General features: G+C 43.8%; 2 protein-coding genes across 5 annotated transcripts in view; one reads left to right on the top strand and one right to left on the bottom strand.

Annotated features, from left to right (window-relative positions):
• MRPL4 (mitochondrial ribosomal protein L4) overlaps positions 1-2846 on the top strand; it is a 13885-nt gene extending 11039 nt beyond the window's left edge. For both annotated transcript variants that reach the window (XM_073590621.1, XM_073590622.1), the window contains exons 7-9: positions 473-582; positions 1324-1397; positions 2644-2846. In XM_073590621.1, coding sequence (XP_073446722.1) covers positions 473-582; positions 1324-1397; positions 2644-2789 — 330 coding nt within the window. In that variant the 3' untranslated portion in view covers positions 2790-2846. The remainder of the gene's footprint in view (positions 1-472; positions 583-1323; positions 1398-2643) is intronic.
• LOC141101495 (vascular cell adhesion protein 1-like) lies at positions 491-27454 on the bottom strand. 3 transcript variants are annotated; one of them, XR_012234984.1, is made up of 7 exons: positions 27341-27454; positions 27109-27247; positions 25780-26046; positions 10558-10856; positions 9063-9332; positions 4592-7015; positions 491-626 (listed from the first exon to the last, which is right to left on the bottom strand). XR_012234984.1 is itself a non-coding variant. In XM_073590623.1 (6 exons), exons 4-6 carry the CDS (start codon positions 10826-10828, stop codon positions 6900-6902), a joined length of 657 nt encoding a protein of 218 aa, XP_073446724.1. In that variant the 5' UTR covers positions 10829-10856; positions 25780-26046; positions 27109-27247; positions 27341-27454; the 3' UTR covers positions 3430-6899. The 3 variants fall into 3 exon arrangements, 2 of the variants coding, with proteins under 2 accessions (XP_073446724.1, XP_073446725.1); XM_073590623.1 differs by lacking the exon at positions 491-626 and having other exon boundaries at positions 3430-7015; XM_073590624.1 differs by lacking the exons at positions 491-626; positions 10558-10856 and having other exon boundaries at positions 3430-7015.

Raw genomic sequence — 27454 nt, 5'->3', positions numbered from 1 at the left:
ACCACTAAAGCAAGGAGTGCAGCTGTGCATCCATCATATGACCAGCAGACACACATCTGATAACCGCTGCAGTGAGCAGTGCAGCTATCCCAATACCAGCGGACACACAGCTCTGATAACCACTGCAGTTAGCAGTACAGCTGTGCATCCTTCACAGAACCAGTGAACACATAGCTATGATAACCACTGCAGTGCAGCTGTGTATCCATCACATGACCAGCAGGGGCATGACTATAGAGAGTGCACAGGATGCCTTTGAAACTAGGGGAGCCCAAAGAAATATTATATGCATTTTCACCTTTATAATGTACAGATAATGGGCTTCTATTGGGCAGAACAGTACAAATATTGCCTATTTTAGAATGTGCTTGCTCCAGATCTGAATTGTTAGGAGTGCTGAGTAGTTTCCATGTTTGTAAAGAATCTTTTTTTATCTATTCCTGTAGTTCAGTCATTTATTATTTATCCACAGAACGATCTTCACATAATTGACTCCACTGAGATCCCATCCCCGGACCCTCAGTACCTCTTAGATCTCATTAATCGGCGACGTTGGGGGGAGTCCGTGCTGATAGTTGATGCGTAAGTACCAGTCTGCACACGTCTGTAGATGTGGCGTCACCACCCTACGAGAACCGAGAGGAGCTTGATTATCCCTTTATTGTAAATTTAAAGAGGTTGTCTTTTATAGAGGGTTCAGAATGAGAAAAAATACTCTTATACAGTCCCCAGGAATTGCCCGCTCAGTCCATATGTCCGTAGTTGGCTCAGTGGCCATCCAAGACAGGACCAAGGATATTGGGGCTCTGATAGAGACTAGCAGGTGTGATATGTCCCATAGATAGTACACGTAGATATAAGCGATTCTGTCTCTACATAGCACATGTTGGGAAGCAGCAACATGGAGGACATTATACAGAAGTACTGAGCAGTGTAGCTGTGATTCCAGCACTGAGGTGAAATAAAACACTTACTAGAAAGCTTCAACATGATCTTCCCATCTCTCGTTCTGCTCCTCCCTCTTTAGGTAGCTATAAACTGACCCCTCAGTGAGCAAAATAGATTTTTTCACTTTTTTCAGAGTGAATGATGAGTTCAGGAGTGAAGGGAAAGGAGAAGTGTCTCATAAGTGGAGAAAGAAGCAGATTTCTCTGATCAGATATATTACAAAGTTTCTTATATTTGCTGTCAGTTATTCAAACCAAGGGAAGGGGAAGTTGCGCAAGATATTTAGATTTCTTTTTTAGCCTTTCTCCCAAGTATTGGATATGTGTGTAACAATGTGATGATAATATTATTACTGGTGTAATGTGTTTTTCACAGCAATGAAGACATGTCCGAAAACATTCTCAGTGCCACAATCGATTCCAAGAAGATAAATCTGATTCCAGCCATCGGTAACTATTTCATACATTATTTATTTTATTATTTTCCTCCTGAAAATGGGGAGCGGTGGGGGCCCCGAGGCTCCGTGTGGGGAGCGGTGGGGGCCCCGAGGCTCCGTGTGGGGAGCGGTGGGGACCCCGAGGCCCCGTGTGGAGACCCCGAGGCCCCGTGTGGGGAGCGGTGGGGACCGCGAGGCTCCGTGTGGGGACCGCGAGGCTCCGTGTGGGGACCGCGAGGCTCCGTGAGGGGAGCGGCGGGGACCGCGAGGCTCCGTGAGGGGAGCGGCGGGGACCGCGAGGCTCCGTGAGGGGAGCGGCGGGGACCGCGAGGCTCCGTGAGGGGAGCGGCGGGGACCGCGAGGCTCCGTGAGGGGAGCGGCGGGGACCGCGAGGCTCCGTGAGGGGAGCGGCGGGGACCGCGAGGCTCCGTGTGGGGAGCGGCGGGGACCCCGAGGCCCTGTGTGGAGACCCCGAGGCCCTGTGTGGAGACCCCGAGGCCCTGTGTGGAGACCCCGAGGCCCTGTGTGGAGACCCCGAGGCCCTGTGTGGAGACCTCGAGGCCCTGTGTGGAGACCCCGAGGCCCTGTGTGGGGAGCGGTGGGGACCACGAGACTCTGTGTGGAGACCACGAGGCCCTGTGTGGGGACCGCGAGGCTCCGTGTGGGGACCGCGAGGCTCCGTGTGGGGAGCGGCGGCGAGGCTCCGTGTGGGGAGCGGCGGGGACCCCGAGGCTCCGTGTGGGGACCCCGAGGCTCCGTATGGAGACCCCGAGGCTCCGTGTGGGGAGCGGCGGGGACCACGAGGCTCCGTGTGGGGAGCGGCGGGGACCACGAGGCTCCGTGTGGGGAGCGGTGGGGACCATGCATCTAGGACGGAGTAATCCTATTGCTGCATGTACATTAGATGGGAGTGTACTCGGCACTACAGAACAGGAGTAGGACTTGGGTATTCTGGTTACAAGTAAGCTGAGCAGCAGCACTCAATGTCAAACAGCAGCCACAAAAGCAAACAAGATTATAGGGTGTGTAAAAAGAGAGAGAAAATCCGGTGATCCCAATACTTTAGCGATAGAGAATGTCGGACTGGTGGAGACAGGTGAACTTGATGGACCATTGTCTATTTCCCGTATTACTGCCGTATGAATCAGTGGTAATTTTTTTCGGGAATATCCATACGTTTATAATTAGCCGTCCATTTCCCTCAGGTCGGGTCTGACGCGTTTTTGCCCATTAACCCTTTCTTCTTTGTCTGCTCCCAGGTATAAATGTCTACAGCATGCTGAAGCACGATACCGTCCTGCTGACACTCGGAGCCGTGGATTTCCTAGAGGAAAAATTACTGTGGCAAGACGTCCGCTACTCGGCCCTGTACCCGTTCACTTTACCCTACAGCGACTTCCCCTAAACGCCGGCGCCTCCATCTTTTGTATATAATAATGTTTCAATAAACTAAAGAAAATCACTTTCTCCATTAGTTTATTATGTTCATATACCGGGTTGTCAGCGCCTCTGTCCTCACCTTGTCTGCACGGGAGAGGTGGTCTTATCAGTTAGGGGGTCCCTTGGTCTTTATACCTATGTTATAGCCCATAGCTGAAGAATATTTTTGTAAAAATGCTTTTATGCTTCCAAACAAAGGCTGTGCACGCAGACATTCCACTGCAAGTTTAGAACCGACCGTCACAGTTCTCCATAGAACTGTATGAGCACCAACTGTTCTATCACGGACACTTCTACGGAAAAGTCTGTAGTCACTGGAGACAGATTATATCCATGAAAGCAATCAAACCATTGCAGGTTCAAGTGCCCTATGAGGACTAAAAAAAACTGAAAAGTAATAAATATAAAAAAAAAAGTTGAATCAACCCTACTTTTCACTGTTCAAACATAAGGAAATAATATCCGATGGATCAATGATTTATGGTGATTGATGGGGTAAATGGTGTAAAGCAATAAAAGGAAACGTGTAAATTATTATTATTTTTTTTTTTTTGGACGGGAGATGCGGTAACTAAAAAAGTCAGAGATGAAAACATCAATAAAAATCGCATAAACCGTGGACTTTAATTGCAGAGTTTGATCCAACACTCTGATTAATATTGGACATGTCTCCACAATTTTGCACAGACCGCCCTGTCTGCAAAAGAATCACTTGCATACAAACAGCTTCATAGGGTGTCATCGGTGACAAAAACTTGAAAAGGTGACATCTGAATGAGGCCTCAGATATAATAGCCATGTGCGTCCCCCTCCCTATTAAAGGAAATTTATCTGGTGTTTTCCTATGTAATCTGACAGCAACAAGATGTGAGGCCAGAGACCCTGATTCCAGTGATGTGTCGCTTGCTCATCAGCTTCCTTTATTTCATTATAATCAGTGTTTTATAGCAGGACTAGGTGTCATGTGCCAGGCAGTCCAGGTAATCTGTATAACCTCGCCTCCTCCACTGATTGGCAGCTTGCTGACATTGTACACAGGAAGCTACCAATTGGGTGTGGGCGGAGTTATGCAGGGCTCAACAGTAAGAGAACTGCTACATCTAAACAGAAAACGGAGGATTTTTATCAAAACTCCATCCAGTAAACTAAGGGATACAGCACTGGAATCAGGGTCTCTGCCTCTTCATTAAAAACAAAAACCTGCTGATGGATTCTATTCTAAGTTTTGAATAGGGATGAGTGGGACCCATGGATGGTCGTGTTCAACCAAACGTATGGAGTTTGGTTCTGATACCAGAACGCTACCCGAACTTGGGCCCAAACCCAAAACCCAGAGAAGTCAACGGGGAACCAAACTTTGGTGCTGTAAAATGGGTCGTAGTAAGGGCTGCCAAAAGAAGGAGAGAACCGACGCAAAAACTCTTCAAAACAGCTTCTGGATACAAAAAACTTCTCCAAAATCTTCCCAAAGAAGAAGCATTTTCTGCAGCACATTCCACTAGCAAAAAAAAAAAACTCCCATGGCCTTTTCTGATTGGACGGCTCAGGGAATATTGTCACTCACTTAACACAAGTTTCATGTATAAATGTAACTGATTAATAAAAATTATTGACTTTAAAAAATATAAAACCTAATTGAATCACATTGAATCCCTTTGATTGCATAGTGATAACAAGACACCAAATATTATACACAACGTATAGGAAAAAATCTACTTTTCCTGTCTTTGACTCACAGTATAGATACCTATATAATGACTTTCTCACCTCTTACCCCAGTATGACAGCCCGATGAAGAGTACACGGCTACTCCCGCCAAAAAAGGGGCTTCTTCCAAAAATGGAAAACTTCTGATGGCTGGAATAAAGAGACAAAATTATTTGGGATTTTAAGGGATTGCTTAGTGTAAAAAAAAAAAACATGGCTGCTTTCTTCCAAGAAGACCCCGCATCCATAATAGTCGGAAATGTGAATCCAGCATTTGGGAAACGGCATGTGCAGCCGCAAGGAGATAAAACCTGGACAGATAGGGGACCGTCCATTGTGGCCGCTACGGGGCCTGTGAGTCGGGGGGGAGGCCCAGTGCCGCTTGGCACCTGGCCCCCTCAACTTTCCTTTCATCACAGTCTCCACATCATCTGCATCCTCAGGATGGTATCTGGAGAATAGGATGGTGGATCCCTCATCCTGTGACTCCCTGATCCACCATTCAGCCTGTGCCTGTGATCCTGAGACTGCACTGCAGATGCGATTACATCTCTCTCTACATCATGAGTGCTGAGGTCTCAGTACTCGCACTACACAGGAGCTGCCCATCGGGGGAATGGGGCGAGGTGAGTAGTGTTTTTTTTTTTCTTCAGTAGTTATAGGAGTATCACAGTGAGTGGGGGAAATTTTACTGAGTGAGGGTCTGGTGGGGGCCATAATACTGAGCTGGGGTCTGTTAGGGGACATAATACTGAGTGGGGGGACTGGTGAGGCTCATAATACTGAGTTGGGGTCTGTTAGGGGACATAATACTGAGTAAGGGGACTGGTGAGGGTCATAATACTGAGTGGGAGTCTGGTGGAGGTCATAATACTGAGTGGGGGGGACTGGTGAGGGTCATAATCCTGAGTTGGGGTCTGTTAGGGGACATAATACTGAGTGAGAAGACTAGTGAGGGTCATAATACTGAGTGGGAGTCTGGTGGAGGTCATAATACTGAGTGGGGGAAACCGGTGTCATAATACTGAGTTGGGGTCTGTTAGGGGACATAATACTGAGTGGGGGTCTGGTGGAGGCCATAATACTGAGTGGGAGTCTGGTGGAGGCCATAATACTGAGTGGGAGTCTGGTGGAGGCCATAATACTCAGTGGGGGGGACTGGTGGTTGCCATAATACTGGGTTGTGGTCTGTTAGGGGACATAACACTGAGTGGGGGTCTGGTGGAGGCCATCATACAGAGTGGGGGAACTGGTGGGGTAATACTGAGTGGGAGTCTGGTGGGGGCCATAATACTGAGTGGGGGTCTGGTGGGGCCATAACACAGTGGATGGCTGATGTTGGCCATTATATTGAGTGGTGGGGGGATATAATACTATGTGGGGAACTGTGAGGGCATCAATACTGAGTAGGTGACTGTGGGGGTCCTCATTCTTTGTGGGGGTCCTCATGCTGAGTGGTGGGGGGTTTTTTTGGAAGGTGGGGGACAATTATAACTTTTGCTATGGAGCCCTGTGATTTATATGTACGCGCCTGTGGACAGACTTCATATTTCTTAAAACTGAGCGTTTGCTGCAAGTACATCCCGTCTAGGCAATCCTCTGTGAGCTAAGAAGTCTGTAACCCAGGTGGATACATTGTACCAAACCAGATGGGGGAATGATGTCTCCACTTGTCTGGATTAATTTGCTCCTTTTTAGTGGCTTTATTATTTGCACCTTATTCTCTATCTGTTTTGTGCCACTTTTTAAGTTTTTTTTAAAAGTTTTTTTAAATCTTTCTCAACAGCTTTGCTTTTACAGATGTTTTAGATGGATTCATGAAATGTGACTTATCAAATGTCACATTTTTGGGGGGCGCATCTCACTCCATTCCCCCTCACCATCCCTGGAGTAGCGCTTCGGGATGAATTTTCAACTTGGCGTATTTTTGCTGCAAAAAAAGTTATGAAAAAAAAGGGTCCGACTTTAGACTGCTGAAGCACTTAGGGCACAAGGGCCCCCCGATTTATCATTTGCTTTTTGTTTCCCAAGTGACTTTTCTTTTTTTTTTTTTAGTATTTGTTACTATTTTTTTATGTGTAATTCTTCAAAATGGCGCATGTGTTCATCAATTTTGCACAAGATCAAAAAATGTCAGAAAAATTGCACAAAAATGTTCTGGCTTATATAAAATCGCAGCAATGGGGGACTTTGGTTCATTCGGGCAAAAAATTTTGAACTGGGCAAAAAAAAAGGCGCAAATGCAATAAAGAATTTGTCCCAAAGTATTGTCCATCCTGGGTGTATATGGAACTATCAACTGTGAGATATTGGGATTTACCCCTTTAGTTATATACCCCACTTTCCAGGCTGTCCAAAACATAAACTGCTATTCTGAATCTCTTGAGGATGACCTCCGTGTTATTGTCTTCCATAAGATGAAAGTAGTGATGGTAAAGACGAGCAACGAGGATACTATGACTCCTACGTGTTTGTGGGGTCGCCCTGCAAAACACAAAATATGGTCATAACTATAAAAATTGAGCATCAAATGTGGAAAAAAAGCACAGAAATGGTAATAACCAATAATGATTGCTCTGCTGTGACTATTGGGAGAAAATGGGAGAACACTGCTGTGACTATTGAGGAAAGAGTGTAAAACAGAGACATGATCAAACAAAGGGGGAAAGGGGGACCCTCATTGCGACAAAGAGGGGAAATTAACAGCCCTGTTATAATCACTGGAAAAATATGGAAAAATGGTCTTGTGGTCAAGGGTAAAGTAAGAGATCCTGCTATAGGTAATATGAAAGGGAAGAGGAATACTGCTGCAACCACTGAGGAAAGGGAGAGGAGTACTGTTGTGACCACTGGGGCAAGGAAGAGGAGCACTGCTGTGCCCACCGGGGAAAGGGAGAGGAGTACTGCTGTGACTACTGGGGAAAGGAAGAAGAGCACTGCTGTGACCACTGGAGAAAGGAAGAGGAGCACTGCTATGAGCCATAGGGAAAAGAAGAGGAGCACTGCTGTAACCACTGAGTAAAAGAAGAAGAGCAGTGCTGTGACCCCTGGGGAAAGGAAGAGGAGCACTGCTATGATCATTGGGGTTGGGAAGGAAGAGGAGCACTGCTGTGACCACTGGGGAAAGAGAGAGGAGTACTGCTGCAACCACTGGGGAAAGGGAGAGGAGCAGTGCTGTGACCACTTGGGAAACGGAGAGGAGTACTGTTGTGACCACTGGGGAAAGGAAGCAGAGCACTGCTATGACCCCTGGAGAAAGGAAGAGGAGCACTGCTATGAACCCTTGGAAAAAGAATAGGAACACTGCTGTGACCAATGGGAAAAGGAAGAGTAGCAGTACTGTGCCTCCATGGGGAAAAGAAGAGGAGCACTGCTGTGACCACTGGGGAAAGGAAGAAGAGCAGTGCTGTGACCACTGGGGAAAGGAAGAAGAGCAGTGCTGTGACCACTGGGGAAAGGAAGAGGAGTCCTGTGACCACTGGGGAAAGGGAAAGGAGTATTGCTGTGACCACTGGGTATATGAAGAGGAATGCTGCTGTGATCTCTGGGGAAAGGAAGAGAGCAGTGCTGTGACCACTGGGGAAAGGAAGAGGAGTACTGCTGTGATCACTGGGGAAAGGAGGAACAGTGCTGTAACTAACCACTGGGGAAAGGAAGAGGCATACTGCTGTGACCACTGGGGAAAGGAAGAGGAACAGTGCTGTGACTAGTGGGGAAAGGAAGAGGAACAGTGTTGTGACCACTGGGGAAAGGGTGAGAAATATTGCTGTGATCACTGGGGAAAGGAAGACAAATACTGAAAGAAGGAAGGAAAAACCTACTGTGATCAATGGGAAAAGGAAAGCGCTAATGGAGCCAATGAGAAAATAAAAGGACAATTCTGAGGTAGGACACACATTGCTGATATTACTGTAGAGAAGTGGAAGACTAAAATACAATAATTGGTGGGCACCATATTGACTGTTCTGGGGAAGTTGTACAACTCGGAAACAAATGGATACATCTGGATTACTGTTTTAGGAATGTGTGCCCTCTGTGGGGGAGAGGAAAGTATTCTGTGTCTATAGATCAATATATTGCTGGTACTGTAGAGGAGAACACAATGGCCCTCAGCTGATTTCTGTATGACATGACATCAGGCAGATCACTGAGGGAGGTTTGTACATTGGAGGCATCCAGCAACCCTGAAAACCAGATCCTACAAATATAGCAGAATTACCTAAGACTTGAAAAGCCACCTCTAAGGTGACGCTGTGCGGATTTGGAGCAGGTTTCCTTGCGTTGCTAGCGGACACACATGGACGAACTCAAGAGATGAAGGAGTTCAGGATACAATATTGAACGGTTACAAGGTCATTGCGTTTCGTTTACTGAGGACATAACCGTGCTCCTATGGCTGGGTAATGAGGAAGAAGTTGGATTTGTAATTGTTCAATAAATATTATATATCCTGGACTCCATCTCTTGAGTTCATCAGTATGTTTTGGCCATGTGGCCATGGTAATCCAGACAGAATGATAAAAGCACATACCTTTTGTTGTAACCTGTACACTCATGGAACCGTTGACCAGTCCATGTACATTCTTGGCCTCACAAGTGTAGACTCCATTATGAACTTGACCAGCCTTTGCAACAGATACTACTGACTTGTTCTGAGTGTAGATCACATCAGCACCGGTAGGGACCATCCAGTCGTACTCGGGCTTAGGAGAGCCATCCGACTTGCAGGTAATGTTAAAGAAATCTCCTTCTTGTATATTTGGACCAGGTGTAATGGTGACAACAGGAACATCTGGTGGACCTAAGGATTGTATAACAATAGTGGAAAATTTAAAGCATGCACTTACTGTGTAATGAAATTATTTTTAATGTCCAATCTGCTTTTTTATTTCTATTTTTTTAGATCTGTTTTCTGATTATATAGGTTTTTCCTAATAATAGGACATTTGTTCTTCTCTTCCAAATCTCATTCACTAAGTAGAAGATTCAGCACTGTGAGTCAAATAAATGTCTAATTTCCTTTTTTTCCCCATCACGTTCACTGCATACTAGCTGCCAGAAACACAGATATGGAAGCTGCAGCTGCATCTCCCTCCTCTCCCCTTTGTCTCATCCTGCTGTTGATTGTGTGATCACTTGAACCTCAGTCAATCAGCCTAGAACTCTTAAAGGGAGACACAAGAGAAACAACTACATTTTGAAAATTTAGAAAACCATAATTAATTAGTTGGAAATGAGGAACATGTTCATAAGCTCGTGCTCATAAGTTCTTGATTTGCACTGATGTCTTCATAAAAAAGGGAGGGCACAATATCAAAGATCAATTTGTCCCCTGCCATAATGCATGGATAGAAGGGTCCCAATGGCCCTTCTACAACCCTGCCACCAACATCGTGCCTAGTATCAATACATTTTTCCCGAAAGTTTGTAGTGAATAAGTTCTCAAACTTCGTAGCAAAGCCAAAGGGACTAACCGATAGTGGATTGTCTTGTTCTACGGCCCTAATAGAAGCCATGTGCTTTGTGTCTATTGTGTGTACGTCCATGACTTCTACCGAATAGTTGCATAGAGTTTGAATGTTCTCCTTGGTCAAGAGAGTTGACCAAGTGACAAAGGGAATAAAGTAATACATTTTGCACTAAGCTGCAGAATTGTAGTTCTTCATCACCAAGGATCCTTAAGGAGTCAGGCACCGACGTCGGTTCACATCAAGTTTGTCTGCCAGTTAATGACTGTCAAAGACTTCAGCTTGAATACTTAAAAAATGGGATTCAAATATGTCATTGAGGAGCAGCGATTGACCTCTATGAGTGTGATGAAGTCCAAAGTATGAAAATTGGACATTTTGACATATTTTCTGATGGTTTCTTCTTTTTAGTGTAGTGTCCAACAATACAGATTGACAGAAATCAAAAGCTCTGTTGAAAGATCGTCTAATTCCCGTTCTGTGATTCAGATGGAGTCATGAACAGGCAGCAAAACTCGTTGAGAAACCAGCCTTATTTCTGATTGTGGTGGAACCTACCATATGTCCTTACAGTCACACTGGAAGAACTGATAGAAATGTTTGTTGCTGCATCTAAGGTGGCTCGGCAGGAGAAGTTCTGAAGATTATCCATGCGACTTGCTGTGATTTCAAACGTGTTGTTCACTGTCTGTAAGCCCTTTAGACCAAATTCTTTGACCCTTTTATTTTGGATGACCGTATTGTCTCTGAGCAATTGGATTTGGAGAATCTTCACAGGAGCCACATGATAGACCGTGCAGATGACATGGTGGGATTTTCCCTCCTCCATATCCTGACCCAAGTTTATTATCACATTGCTGGGCAGGGAAAATAGATAAAAATAAAAATGACTTGGGATTAAAATATGTGCGTGCCAGTGACTTTTGAGGTCACATTTACAGTCGAAACACATACATAGACTTCATATATTTTTATAGTTTCTCGATAAAGCATTTGAAGCGACCTCCCCAAGATTAGGATCACCCATTTTCAAAGTATAAAAAATTGATCAATTTGTGTTGATACAACACACAAGGACACAAAACTCTACATTATATTCTATGAAAAAGAATGTAACTGCTCATAAAGGGGAGGTTTGAAGAGAACCACCTGAGCATTATGTAACCATCAAGCTCTGTACCATCATTCTTGTGTAACCATCAAGCTCTGTACCATCATTCTTGTGTAACCATCAAGCTCTGTACCATCATTCTTGCGTAACCACCAAGCTCTGTACCATCATTGTTGTGTAACCATCAAGCTTTGTACCATCATTCTTGTGTAACCACCAAGCTCTGTACCATCATTCTTGTGTAACCACCAAGCTCTGTGCCATCATTCTTGTGTAACCATCAAGCTCTGTACCATCATTCTTGTGTAACCACCAAGCTCTGTACCATCATTCTTGTGTAACCACCAAGCTCTGTACCATCATTCTTTTGTAACCACCAAGCTCTGTACCATCATTCTTGTGTAACCACCAAGCTCTGTACCATCATTCTTGTGTAACCACCAAGCTCTGTACCATCATTCTTGTGTAACCACCAAGCTCTGTACCATCATTCTTGTGTAACCACCAAGCTCTGTACCATCATTCTTGTGTAACCACCAAGCTCTGTACCATCATTCTTGTGTAACCACCAAGCTCTGTACCATCATTCTTATGTAACCACCAAGCTCTGTACCATCATTCTTATGTAACCACCAAGCTCTGTACCATCATTGTTGTGTAACCATCAAGCTCTGTACCATCATTGTTGCGTAACCACCAAGCTCTGTACCATCATTCTTGTGTAACCACCAAGCTCTGTACCATCATTCTTGTGTAACCACCAAGCTCTGTACCATCATTCTTATGTAACCACCAAGCTCTGTACCATCATTCTTGTGTAACCACCAAGCTCTGTACCATCATTCTTGTGTAACCATCAAGCTCTGTACCATCATTGTTGTGTAACCATCAAGCTCTGTACCATCATTGTTGCGTAACCACCAAGCTCTGTACCATCATTCTTGGGTAACCATCAAGCTTTGTACCGTCATTCTTGCGTAACCACCAAGCTCTGTACCATCATTCTTGTGTAACCACCAAGCTCTGTACCATCATTCTTGTGTAAGCACCAAGCTCTGTACCATCATTCTTGTGTAACCATCAAGCTCTGTACCATCATTCTTGTGTAACCACCAAGCTCTGTGCCATCATTCTTGTGTAACCACCAAGCTCTGTACCATCATTCTTGTGTAACCATCAAGCTCTGTACCATCATTCTTGTGTAACCACCAAGCTCTGTACCATCATTGTTGTGTAACCACCAAGCTCTGTACCATCATTGTTGTGTAACCACCAAGCTCTGTACCATCATTCTTGGGTAACCATCAAGCTTTGTACCATCATTCTTGCGTAACCACCAAGCTCTGTACCATCATGCTTGTGTAACCACCAAGCTCTGTACCATCATTCTTGTGTAAGCACCAAGCTCTGTACCATCATTCTTGTGTAACCATCAAGCTCTGTACCATCATTCTTGCGTAACCACCAAGCTCTGTACCATCATTCTTGCGTAACCACCAAGCTCTGTACCATCATTCTTGCGTAACCACCAAGCTCTGTACCATCATTATTGTGTAACCACCAAGCTCTGTACCATCATTCTTGTGTAACCACCACGCTCTGTACCATCATTCTTGTGTAACCACCAAGCTCTGTACCATCATTCTTGTGTAACCACCAAGCTCTGTACCATCACTGTTGTGTAAAAATCAAGCTCTGTACCATCATTCTTGTGTAACCACCAAGCTCTGTACCATCACTGTTGTGTAAAAATCAAGCTCTGCACCTTCATTCTTGTGTAACCACCAAGCTCTGTATCATCATTGTTGTGTAACCATCAAGCTCTGTACCATCACTGTTGTGTAAAAATCAAGCTCTGTACCATCATTCTTGTGTGACCACCAAGCTCTGTACCATCATTGTTGTGTAACCACAAAGCTCTGTACCATCATTCTTGGGTAACCATCAAGCTTTGTACCATCATTCTTGCGTAACCACCAAGCTCTGTACCATCATTCTTGTGTAACCACCAAGCTCTGTGCCATCATTCTTGTGTAACCACCAAGCTCTGTACTATCATTCTTGTGTAACCATCAAGCTCTGTACCATCATTCTTGTGTAACCACCAAACTCTGTACCATCATTGTTGTGTAACCACCAAGCTCTGTACCATCATTCTTGGGTAACCATCAAGCTTTGTACCATCATTCTTGCGTAACCACCAAGCTCTGTACCATCATTCTTGTGTAACCACCAAGCTCTGTACCATCATTGTTGCGTAACCACCAAGCTCTGTACCATCATTCTTGGGTAACCATCAAGCTTTGTACCATCATTCTTGCGTAACCACCAAGCTCTGTACCATCATTCTTGTGTAACCACCAAGCTCTGTACCATCATTCTTGTGTAAGCACCAAGCTCTGTACCATCATTCTTGTGTAACCACCAAGCTCTGTACCATCATTGTTGCGTAACCACCAAGCTCTGTACCATCATTCTTGGGTAACCATCAAGCTTTGTACCATCATTCTTGCGTAACCACCAAGCTCTGTACCATCATTCTTGTGTAACCACCAAGCTCTGTACCATCATTCTTGTGTAAGCACCAAGCTCTGTACCATCATTCTTGTGTAACCATCAAGCTCTGTACCATCATTCTTGTGTAACCACCAAGCTCTGTGCCATCATTCTTGTGTAACCACCAAGCTCTGTACCATCATTCTTGTGTAACCATCAAGCTCTGTACCATCATTCTTGTGTAACCACCAAGCTCTGTACCATCATTGTTGTGTAACCACCAAGCATGTACCATCATTCTTGGGTAACCATCAAGCTTTGTACCATCATTCTTGTGTAACCACCAAGCTCTGTACCATCATTCTTGTGTAACCACCAAGCTCTGTACCATCATTCTTGTGTAACCACCAAGCTCTGTACCATCATTCTTGTGTAACCACCAAGCTCTGTACCATCATTCTTGTGTAACCACCAAGCTCTGTACCATCATCCTTGTGTAACCACCAAGCTCTGTACCATCATTCTTGTGTAACCACCAAGCTCTGTACCATCATTCTTGTGTAACCACCAAGCTCTGTACCATCATTCTTGTGTAACCACCAAGCTCTGTACCATCACTGTTGTGTAAAAATCAAGCTCTGTACCATCATTCTTGTGTAACCACCAAGCTCTGTACCATCATTGTTGTGTAACCACCAAGCTCTGTACCATCACTGTTGTGTAAAAATCAAGCTCTGCACCATCATTCTTGTGTAACCACCAAGCTCTGTATCATCATTGTTGTGTAACCATCAAGCTCTGTACCATCACTGTTGTGTAAAAATCAAGCTCTGTACCATCATTCTTGTGTGACCACCAAGCTCTGTACCATCATTTTTGTGTAACCACAAAGCTCTGTACCATCATTCTTGGGTAACCATCAAGCTTTGTACCATCATTCTTGCGTAACCACCAAGCTCTGTACCATCATTCTTGTGTAACCACCAAGCTCTGTGCCATCATTCTTGTGTAACCACCAAGCTCTGTACTATCATTCTTGTGTAACCATCAAGCTCTGTACCATCATTCTTGTGTAACCACCAAGCTCTGTACCATCATTGTTGTGTAACCACCAAGCTCTGTACCATCATTCTTGGGTAACCATCAAGCTTTGTACCATCATTCTTGCGTAACCACCAAGCTCTGTACCATCATTCTTGTGTAACCACCAAGCTCTGTACCATCATTCTTGCGTAACCACCAAGCTCTGTACCATCATTCTTGCGTAACCACCAAGCTCTGTACCATCATTCTTGTGTAACCATCAAGCTCTGTACCATCATTCTTGCGTAACCACTAAGCTCTGTACCATCACTGTTGTGTAAAAATCAAGCTCTGTACCATCATTCTTGTGTAGCCACCAAGCTCTGTACCATCATTGTTGTGTAACCAGCAAGCTCTGTACCATCATTGTTGTGTAAAAATCAAGCTCTGTGCCAATATCCAATGTGTAACCATAAGTTTGTGCCTTTATTGAGATATTGTAATTATTAAGGGGCATTTACACTGCTCAATCATCAGAAATGATGGTTCCTAGGATCCTGACCAACTGGCAAAAAGCTTGTTCCATTGAGTGAAACTTACCTTTGGGTTTTCCCAGAAGATTACAATTCTCAGCAGCGCTTTGTGAACAGAATTTGTGCTGACAAGAACAATGGCAGCACTGATCTATTATTGATCTCCCAGTGCACGTTACTATGTGGTCTGTCTGTGTGAACATGCTTTCTGACTCACGTTTCCCTTAGTGCTTTCTCAGTAAGGGTGGAAGCACTAAGCGAAACGCGCGTCAGGGGGTTTAATCTGGTAAATACAGTATAAAGTGTTTATTTGTCGCTTGAAGTGTTATTTTGTGTAAACATTAATTATCGGTGGACTTTGATACCCGTGCGTCCGAAACTTGTCTGTTCCTTTAAACATAGGATTGACTAAAAGCATTTGCACTTCCTGACCCATGGATATCTATAGTTACCAGTTTATGTATCACTAGAGAAGCTTGTTCAGAGGGTTGTTTCATCTGTATTTGGCCCCATGTGTTTCCTCCATTAAACACGGTATTGGTCTATAAACACTTGTACTTTATTACTCTACTGTCAGAGCGTAACATTTCTTGACTTACAGATACCTACTATAGTATGGCTATAAGCTATTTTTCGCTATAAGGTTATAATTTGACTATAAAAGTATCATGTCATTTTTGGGTCTCAAATTTTTCAAACTTTTTTTGCAAATAATTATGGAATTCTATAAGATTGTATTCACACAATGAGTTTCCCCCATCTGTTTATCTGTGTTTTTTTGCCAAAATTTTCCAAAAATGTTGCAAAATTATTACATTTTTACCACATTTTTGGAAAATTTGGGTAAGAATAGAAAATGCATTGTGTGAACATAGCTTAAATCAGCCTCTGTGATCATAGTCCTCAGGTGTATTATTTAGTCTTGTATTATTATTTTTTTAATCATTCCTTCCTTTTGTAATTTTAATTTTAAGTCAGACAAACCCTTTAAGACAGCTGAAATGCATGAGAGTTAGTTGTCAGAGTACAGAGGAAACCCGGGAGTGGCACAAGAGCTGTATACACAGCCTTATGTGTGGTTTTATCAGCTCACTCAGCAGTACACGTAGGTAGAAAACAGAAGCACTGTCTCTTTCAATCTGCTGTTGGTTTATTTTACAGATGGCATAAAGTGGGTAATCTGAAGGGCCTTACATAACATTCTCATTACCTTGGAGATGAACAGTGTTCCTTGGTCCGTCAGAATCTCCCTGAGCAGGCCCATGCGGGAGAAAATAAGGACTTGCTCTCTGGTTAAGCTCCTGGCCAAGGAGTTCTTCAGTGGTACCGTCTCTGGGTACTATGTTGCATAGTCCATGACCACCAAGATGTATTGATGGCCTCTGGCGGACTTAACTAGGGGCCTTACAATCCGTTCAAATGGAACCTGTATAATGGGTAATGGCACTAGGGGACTGCGTAAGTGGGAAATGGGAGAATCATAGAATCATAGAATCGTAGAGTTGGAAGGGACCTCCTGGGCCATCTGGTCCAACCCCCTGCTCAAAGCAGGATTTGCTAAATCATCCCAGTCAAATGTCTGTCCAGCCTCTGTTTGAAGACTTCCATTGAAGTAGAACTCGCCACTTCTCGTGGCAGCCTGTTCCACTCATTGATCACTCTAACTGTCAAAAAGTTTTTTCTAATATCTAATCTGTGTCTCCTCCCATTCAGTTTCATCCCATTGCTTCTAGTCTTTCCTTGTGCAAATGAGAATAAAGATGATCCTTCTACAATGTGACAGCCCTTTAGATATTTGTAGACAGCTATTAAGTCTCCTCTCAGTCTTCTCTTCTGCAAGCTAAACATTCCCAAATCCTGCAACCTTTCCTCATAAGACAGGGTTTTCTTCATAAGAAGTTAACTGACATGTAAGAGAGTAGCGGCAGTAGCTAATAATCTCCCAGTGACACCCCCCAGGTGAGTAGGACCTTTGAAGGACCCGCTCTTGGGTTTTTTCTATGCCTAGATGCCCCCCCTACACATGAGAATGGGCCAGGTCAAGTACCCTACGTGTCTAGGGTCCTGGGATTAACAGCTGTTCTTATAATTCACCTCGCCTTTTAAAGACCCAATGAAGCAACTCCTCATTAATTGCAAAGTAAGGGAATCTGGTGTTGACCCCCAGCTCTTGGGTAACCCCATCTAACACTGTCACATTGTCCCATTCCCATTTTAAAGCAAGGTCCTCCATTTGAGCCGTCCCAAAATTCCCCCCAGAAACACCCAACTCCGGAATCTCATCCTCATGGGTCAGTGTCTCATCCTCGTCACCAGCAAGGACGCATAGGGGGAACTCATCCACCTCCATCTGCAAAGGGGATTCTTCCCGGGTGAATTGACTCCTTTCTGAGTTAGTAGGCACCCCCGCCTTTCTCCAAAAGTTCCAGAACTGGCCGAAATCCCACCCAATTATCACGAGGTGTAGCAAGTCCTTGACTACACTGACATGGGACTCAGTGCCACGGTGCGTTGTTATAGTTACTCTGGTGAAGGGGTAGTCCTTGGCATCCCGTGAATACAACAGTCGCCCGCGCTCTTTCCAGGGACCAACTGATGGGGAAATGTGGCCCTTACCAGAGTCACAAAACTCCCCGAGTCCAAGAGTCTCGACACTAGTACATCATTTATTGTCACGGGACATGACTGCGGCCCCTTCCCCAAGTTAATGGTCCACACTGCAGGTGGGATAGGCATAGTAAGAGCAGTGCCTCCCTAGGCTGCAGTCCATCTGCTTGGAGGACATAGGACAACAGATCCAAGACCGTGGCATCTCCAGGAGACCAGGACTTTACCAGCCTTCAGCTACCCCTCAGCGACTCCTTGGGATCTCGGACTCTCCTCAGTGGGCAAAACTACTGGAGTTCCTCTCTCCAGGCCTACTGAACACTGATTGCCTCTTGAGGCCAACTATTTAAGCCCCAGACCACACCCTGGGGTGGAGATAAGGTGGACAACCTTCCACCCACTCTATGGTTGTCAAAAAAAACCCAGCCCTTAAACAAATTGGCTCGTTAACCCCTCGCAACACTTAATGTGCTGGAGGCAAACTTCTGGCTTTTACATCACTGAAGCCATTATCCTCAGCTAAACACATCTTCGCTCCAGCACCTTGCCAGAGACTTTGTCATAGTGTATAATATGACTGTCTCATGTTATATAGGTTCTCAGTAGCACAATTGAGCTTATTTATGACTCTGCTCATTCCATCCTGGTCTATACAGCAAAGCTGCTAAGTGAGCTACAGAAAAGCCAGTAAGTCATGTATCAGAATGACTTCACAGATGACTCCTGACAAATCTGTTTATATAGTCCCTACAAATGAACTGAAGCCTATGCCAAGTAAAAATTCAAGGGTTTTTTATTTAACAGATATTGACACACAATTTTTAAAAAAGATTCAGTGGATAAATACACACATATATGGACCTGAAAACACAGGAATTAATATACCCACGCCGTAAGCATATTCAAAAAATGGTAAATATCCAGAGCATATTAAAAAAATGATTATATATTGTATTTATTTTTTAATAGGGTTCCTCAGAAAAGGCTACCTTATGTATGGAGAAAAGCATTCTTGAATGTTAATTAATGTCATATAATTCAATATGTTTCTTGCAAACAGTGCTTTAGGGATGACGTTAAGTTATGTAAAGGTGCGGTGGATAAAGTGCAAGAATGCTACTAGAGGTTTACAATAGTCAGCGAGACATGAAGGAGGAAGCAAATCAACTAGATACAAGGGATATACATGACCTGGTTAGCAGGTGCAAAATAAGCCACCAAGTATAGCAGTAATCAGATAGGGACCCTGCTAACCAGCTCATGTGATACCCCTTGTATCTAGATGATTTGCTTCCTCCTCTAGCTGACTATTGTAATCCTCTAGTAGCATGCTTGCACTTTAACCACTGCACCCTTACATAACTTAACCTCATCCCTATCTGATAGTTGCTATACTTGGTAGCTTATTTTTCCCCTTATTATATGGTTTTGTCTCTGCAAGTAATCTAAGTATATTTTTGGACAAGTATTGAACATTATTTAGCACGATGCACTTTAAAGTTATTTATTGCCTTTGGATGTAGAGATAGCAAGTAATTTGAGAGAGAATATCATAGCTCCCAACCGTCCCATTTCTCGCGGGACAGTCCGGTTATTGACACACACCACCCGCGTCCCGCTCGGGGCGCTATTTTTCCCGCATTGCACTGGGTCGCCACGCCCCCCCATGCACCGACCCCATCCTCCCCTCCCAGAGAGCCACCGCAGCCTGCATTGATGTGGCTGGGCTGTTCTGTGTGCACAGGACCTGTGAGGTCACAGGAGGGGAGGAGTCAGGGGTCACATGATCAGGGGCCTCCGTGTCTGTATACAGGATTCTGCTGTGCTGGTTGTCATGGTGCTGGATGGGGTAAATTTCTGTCTTGGGTCAGGAGGAGTTTACAGGGTGGATGTAGAAGAGTCGTGTGTGTACAACGTGTATGAAGCGGAGCCGCGCGTGTACAAGGTGTATGGAGCAGAGCCATGTGTGTATGAGGTATACGGAGTGGAGTCACGTGTGTATGAGGTGTTTGGAGCAGAGCCATGTGTGTACGAGGTGTACGGAGCAGAGCTGCATGTGTACGAGGAGTATGGAGCGGAGCCGCGTGTGTACGAGGTGTACGGAGCAGAGCCGCACGTATACGAGGTGTACAGAGCAGGGCCACGTATGTATGAGGTGTACAGAGCGGAGCCGCGCATGTACGAGGTGTACGGAGCCACGTGTGTATGAGGTGTACAGAGCGGAGCTGCATGTGTATGGGGCGTACGGAGTGGAGCCGCATGTGTACGGAACGGAGTCGCGTGTGTGCGGAGCAGAGCTGCGCGCGTACGAGGTGTACGGAGCAGATCCACATGTGTATGAGTTGTACGGAGTGGAGCCGCGTGTATATGAGGTGTACAGAGCCACGTGTGTATGATGTGTACGGAGCGGAGCCGCGCGTGTACGAGGAGTACGAAGCAGGGCCACGTATGTATGAGGTGTATGGAGCGGAGCCACGCATGTACGAGGTGTACGGAGCCACGTGTGTATGAGGTGTACAGAGCGGAGCTGCATGTGTACTGTATGGGGCGTATGGAGTGGAGCCGCATGTGTACGGAACGGAGTCGCGTGTGTGCAGAGCGGAGCTGCGCGTGTACGGAGCAGATCCACATGTGTATGAGTTGTACGGAGTGGAGCCGCCTGTGTATGATGTGTACGGAGCGGAGCCACGTGTGTACGAGGTGTACGGAACCACGTGTGTATGAGGTGTTCGGAGCGGAGCCACGCGTGTATGAGGTGTACGGAGTGGAGCCACGTGTGTATGAGGTGTACAGAGTGGAGCCACGTGTGTATGAGGTGTACGGAGCGGAGTCTTGTATGTACTTGGTGTACAGACCGGAGCCGCGTATGTATCGGGTATGCGGAGTGAAGCCGTGTGTGTACGGAGCGGAGCCAAGTGTGTATGAGGCATGCAAAGCGGGCTTTTCCCACGTACACAAGAGTACACGGTGGAGCCCCGAGGTGTACTTTAAAATTCACACATGAAGGTCCACCGGAAGAGATGTGCTGGAAGCTGACCGGAAATGAGGTAATTTCATGAGGAGATTGTGACGGAACCATGGAGGCACTTCAGGGAATGCTTCAGATCCATCATCGTGACCTCCTCCGACAGAGCAGACAGCGGGATCACCTTGGAATTCGGGATGTGAGCGGATCATGATATGTCTTGCACCGGTAGGCTTAGGTGGGCACTACAAAGGGAGCTGTGCTGCTATAGTATCTTTATAGAATCTTTCTTTCTCTCGGTTTCTTTCTTTCTCTGTTTCTTTCTCATTCTCTGTTCTGTCTTTCCCTCTCTTTTTCTCTCTGTTCTTTCTTTCTCTCTCTAATCTTTCTTTTTTCTCTCTCTCTCTGTTCTTTCTTTCCCCTGTTTCTTTCTTTTTCTTTCCTCTCTTTCTTTCTCTTTCTTTCTTTACTTCTTTCTTTCTCTCTCTGTTCTTTCTCTGTCTCTGTTCTTTCTTTCTTTCCCCTCTTTCTCTCTATCTCTTTGTTATTTCTTTCCCCTCTTTCTTTCTCTCTCTGTTCTTTCTTTTTTTCTCTTTCTCTCTCTGTTCTTTCTTTCCCCTCTTTCTTTCTCTCTATCGTTCTGTTCTTTCTTTCTTTCCCTTCTTTCTTTCTTTCTTTCTTTCTCCCTCTGTTCTTTCTTTCTTTTTCTTTCTTTCTCTCTCTCTATTATTTCTTTCCCCTCTTTCTTTCTCTCTCTGTTCTTTCTTTCTTTACCCTCTTTCTTTCTTTTGCTCTCCTTCTGTTCTTTTTTTCTGTCCCCTCTTTCTTTCTTTCTCTGTTCTGTCTTTTCCATCTTTCTCTCTCTCTGTTCTTTCTTTCTCTCTCTCTGTTCTTTCTTTTTTCTTTCCCCTCTTTCTTTTTTCTCTGTTCTTTCTTTCCCCTTTCTTTTTCTCTCTCTCTCTGTTCTTTCTTTTGCTCTCTGTTCTTTATTTCTTCCTCTCTTTCTTTCTCTCTCTGTTCTTTCTATCTGTTCTCTCTCTGTTCTTTCCTTCCCCTCTTTCTTTCTTTCTTTCCCCTCTTTCTTTTTCTCTCTGTCCTTTTTTTCTGTCCCCTATTTCTTTCTCTCTTTGTGCTTTATTCTCTCTCTTTGTTCTTTCTTTCTCTCTCTAGTCTTTCCTTTTTTATTTTTCTCTCTCTCTGTTCTTTCTTTCCACTCTTTCTTTCTGTTTCTTTCCCCTCTTTCTTTCTTTCTGTTCTTTCTCTTTCTTTCTCTCTGTTCTTTCTTTCTTTCTTTACTTCTTTCTTTCTCTCTCTGTTCTTTCTTTCCCCTCTTTCTTTCGCTCTCCCTCTGTTCTTTTTTACTGTCCCCTCTTTCTTTCTCTCTATGTTCTTTCCCCTCTCTCTCTGTTCTTTCTTTTTTCTTTCCCCTTTTTCTCTCTCTGTTCTTTCTTTCCCCATTTTTCTCTCTCTGTTCTTTCTTTCGCTCTCTGTTCTTTCTTTCCCCTCTTTCTTTCTCTCTCTGTTCTTCCTTTCTCTTTCTCTCTCTGTTCTTTCTCTCTCTGTTCTTTTTTCTATCTATTCTCTCTCTATTCTTTCTTTCCCCGCTTTCTTTCTCTCTGCTCTTTCTTTTTCTCTGTGCTTTCTTTCTTTCCTCTTTCTTTCTCTCTCTGTTCTTTCTTTCGCTCTTTGTTCTTTCTTTCCCCTCTTTCTTTCTCTCTCTCTGTTCTTTATTTTGCTCTCTGTTCTTTCTTTCCCCTCTTTCTTTCTCTCTCTGTTCTTTCTTCTTTCTCTCTCTGTTCTTTCTCTCTCTGTTCTTTCTTTCTCTCTCGCTCTCCTTTCTTTCTTTCTCTGTTTTCTTTTTTCTCTCTCTCTGTTTTCTTTCTTTCTATTCCTCGGTACCAGTCAGTGTGCCCACAGTATCAGCCACTGTGCCCATAATGCCAGCAAATGTGCCCATAATGCCAGCAACTGTGCCCTCAGTACCAGTCAGTGTGATCAGCAGTGCTAAATGGGTGCGGTTGGGGGCGTGGACACGGATGTGACTAGTTGTGAAAAGGGTGTGGTCAGGGTGTGGCCTAAAATTTGCAGTGGCACGTTGCGTGTGCACCACAGCCTTTGTCCCTCTTTCCCTTCTTCAAAAGTTGGGAGGTATGGAACATATACTGTATGTAGACAATCTGTTGTGAGGAGCCATAAAGGTTTTTATCTAGAGCCATAAGTTATATGGGCATTCAAATAGAGCTGCAAGTGAAATTTTTTCCTTATTTATGTATCTATGCTTTATGAATGTTATATTGAATACCAAATTTGGCTGACATGTCCAAAAGCACTGTTTGCAAAGAGAAACATAATGAATTATATGACATTAATTAACATTCAAGAAAGCTTTTCTCCACACATAAGGTAGTCTTTTCTGAGGAACCCTATTAAAAAACAAATATAATATATAATAATTTTTTTTATATGCTCTGGATATTTATCCATTTTTTGAATATGCTTATGGCGTGGGTCTATTAATTCCTGTGTTTTCAGGTCCATATATGTGTATATTTATCCACTGAATCTTTTTTAAAAATTGTGTGTCAATATCTGTTAAATAAAAACCCTTGAATTTTTACTTGGCATAGGCTTCAGTTCATTTGTAGGTAGTATGTTATTTTGGAAGCGCCTTTGTAACTACCGTAGGTCATTTCTTTTTTTGGTTATTCAGTTTATATAGTCACAGCACAAATGTGATCAGTTATGCAATATACCGTACGTCTTTCTATAAAACATGGATACTGAAGAGACTGTGTAATGTATCTACCAAGGCCAATGCCTGTCCGAACCCACTCAGATTCTCAGTTTATCGCAAGCCAATCGGAGTGTACCATTTTATAACAGATATTATTTAGTCGAATCACATTGTATAAATTCCAGACGCATTTCATGTCACCTGCCGGGTTAGATTTCTGCACTATACTCAAACAGAGATGATAATATATCAACTGATCAACTGATTGTCCTGGATATGCGGCAAACATCACAACTATATGCAACCAAAATATGGGCATCATAAACCACCATCTATTTCCTTCATATAATAAACCACAATCATATAAAAATTATCACAGTATAAAACATAATCATATTATAAACTGCCATCCATCATAATCCGCAGTCAGTTTACCAGCCGTCATCACATCATTAACCTCCATCAGATCATAAACCGCCATCACATCATAACCCGCCATCATATCATAAACCGCCATCATATCATAAACCACCATTACATCATAAACCGCCATCATATCATAAACCGCCATCATATCATAAACCGCCATTACATCATAACCCGCCATCATATCATAAACCGCCATCATATCATAAACCGCCATTACATCATAACCCGCCATCATATCATAAACCACCATCACATCATAACCCGCCATCATATCATAAACCGCCATTACATCATAACCCGCCATCATATCATAAACCGCCATCATATCATAAACCGCCATTACATCATAACCCGCCATCATATCATAAACCACCATCACATCATAAACCGCCATCATATCATAAACCACCATTACATCATAACCCGCCATCATATCATAAACCACCATAACATCATAAACCGCCATTACATCATAACCCGCCATCATATCACAAACCGCCATCATATCATAAACCACCATTACATCATAAACCGCCATCATATCATAAACCGCCATCATATCATAAACCGCCATTACATCATAACCCGCCATCATATCATAAACCGCCATCATATCATAAACCGCCATTACATCATAACCCGCCATCATATCATAAACCGCCATCATATCATAAACCACCATTACATCATAAACCGCCATCATATCATAAACCGCCATCATATCATAAACCGCCATTACATCATAACCCGCCATCATATCATAAACCGCCATCATATCATAAACCGCCATTACATCATAACCCGCCATCATATCATAAACCACCATCACATCATAACCCGCCATCATATCATAAACCGCCATTACATCATAACCCGCCATCATATCATAAACCGCCATCATATCATAAACCGCCATTACATCATAACCCGCCATCATATCATAAACCACCATCACATCATAAACCGCCATCATATCATAAACCACCATTACATCATAACCCGCCATCATATCATAAACCACCATTACATCATAACCCGCCATCATATCATAAACCACCATAACATCATAAACCGCCATCATATCATAACCCGCCATCATATCACAAACCGCCATCATATCATAAACCACCATTACATCATAAACCGCCATCATATCATAAACCGCCATCATATCATAAACTGCCATTACATCATAACCCGCCATCATATCATAAACCACCATTACATCATAAACCGCCATCATATCATAACCCGCCATCATATCACAAACCGCCATCATATCATAAACCGCCATCACATCATAACCCGCCATCATATCAAAAACCGCCATCATATCATAAACCGCCATTACATCATAACCCGCCATCATATCATAAACCACCATCACATCATAAACCGCCATCATATCATAAACCACCATTACATCATAACCCGCCATCATATCATAAACCACCATCACATCATAACCCGCCATCATATCATAAACCACCATTACATCATAACCCGCCATCATATCATAAACCACCATTACATCATAAACCGCCATCATATCATAAACCGCCATTACATCATAACCCGCCATCATATCATAAACCACCATTACATCATAACCCGCCATCATATCATAAACCACCATTACATCATAACCCGCCATCATATCATAAACCGCCATTACATCATAAACCACCATCATATCATAACCCGCCATCATATCACAAACCGCCATCATATCATAAACCACCATTACATCATAAACCGCCATCTTATCATAAACCGCCATTACATCATAAACCGCCAGCTTATACAGATTTGGAGAATTTCCAAATGTAAATAACCACAATATTCGGACTCTTCCTGAACTTTGACCACTGGAGCCTCTTACCATAAGCCATGACCACCGTCACGTCATATTTTTCGCTTCCGTCAATTAATGACTGTAAACAAACCAGTTCCGATTTCTCCCAGTCATCAACAAGAACTTCAACCGATGCCCAGTTTAGCTCCGACTGATGATTTCTCTTCTGTAACCTGGTTTCCCAGTTGGGTTTATTAGGACAGGTGAAGGTGCAGTTGAGGACAATCCATTCTCCTAGTGGGACGAACATCTCAGAACTAAGAGTTCTCAGCTCACACGGCTCTGCAGCTTGTCCTGAAATCGTACAAGAGACATTCAAGGGTAAGATCCATGACAACTTTGGAGATAGACTTGGCATAAATGCGTTTCCAACCCTAGGTGACCACATGGCCCACAAATCAAAAGAGTTAAACCATGCTTCCTATGGCATCGTCATATATAAGTGCGAGAAGTGGAAAGATGGGATCTGACTTGTTGGAGGAAACATCAACGTTCACCCTCACTAATGATACTCCACCTGTGGTTGTCCATATCTCTAGGGGGGCCCACAATGGAACCCTTAGGACATGTAAAGGACCACCATGGATCCCTTAGGATTGAGGGTGGTACAACTTTTAATCACATTGATAGTGGCACTAGTATTTGACAGGCACGGAGTGCGGCATTAATGTTTTGGAGGCCTTTAGTGTGGCATTAGTTCATTGCCACTGTTGGTGGCAGTATTATTTTGTAGAGGACTTTATGTGTGTGATTATTTTTAGGAAATTGATTTTGACAATAACTTAGCAACGAACTGAGTTTGGCATTCTATTATAGTATTATTATTTTGGAGGCACTTAGCATGGCGCTATTATTATGGGAACAATTACGTGGACGACACCTATTTTGGGGGCCTTGAATGCAGCTCTTGTTCTGCCCCATTGTGTGTGGCAATCTTATTTTGTAGTGCGCTTTATATGTGATGCCATTTTTGGATTATAGCACAATATTGGGCATCCTGGGTTTGTATTTTTTCTTCAGCACTACGTACGGCACTATTATTTTAAGAATACAGTAAGTGTGATGTTATTATTTTAAGGGTGGTATGTGTACGACACTTTTATTTTGTGGGCGGAACTATTGGTGGCACTGAATGTGGCACTATGTTGGGAGGCTCAGTGAGTCACTATATGTCGGTATTATTGGTTTTGTATACTAGTAGTGTAAAATTGGTCCTAACCACAGTGCGCTAGCTCCAAATGCAGAATTCAATCCCAAATCTAGTCCCAGAATTTAGTCTCAGATTATCTACCGTAAGGGACTCATCTCTCGGTGGTGGTTAGTACCTAAGCCCAGAATGTATTACTACAAGCTTACCTGGGGGGGATAAAGACCCCAAAGAACGGCAGCCCTATCAGGTAAAGGTACGGTATCGCTGGTCCCATTTCTAGTGGAGTTACTGGCCGGAGTAGTTGCACGGGCTGCGGGGCTTTTCAGTAGTTTCCATGCTTCCTTCCTGAGTAACGAAAGAAAAATTCATAAACATTTCCTACCATGAGACGGCCCATCCAGCGACAGTCAGCACGAGCACGGCCTGGTGCAGACTAACCAGATCTCACAAGAGGTTCAGGAAGATATGCTGTACAGTTTATGCTGTAATGAAAAGCTCAAGGCACATCCACTCCCTTCACGAAGAATGATCAGGAGGACATCTTTACTCCAA

The sequence above is a fragment of the Dendrobates tinctorius genome, unplaced genomic scaffold, assembly GCF_039654945.1.
Source record: "Dendrobates tinctorius isolate UK_male_01 unplaced genomic scaffold, ASM3965494v1 ptg000118l, whole genome shotgun sequence".
NCBI lineage: Eukaryota > Metazoa > Chordata > Amphibia > Anura > Dendrobatidae > Dendrobates > Dendrobates tinctorius.
Note: the sequence above shows the minus strand (reverse complement) of the source record. Positions and strands in the feature narration are given on the sequence as shown.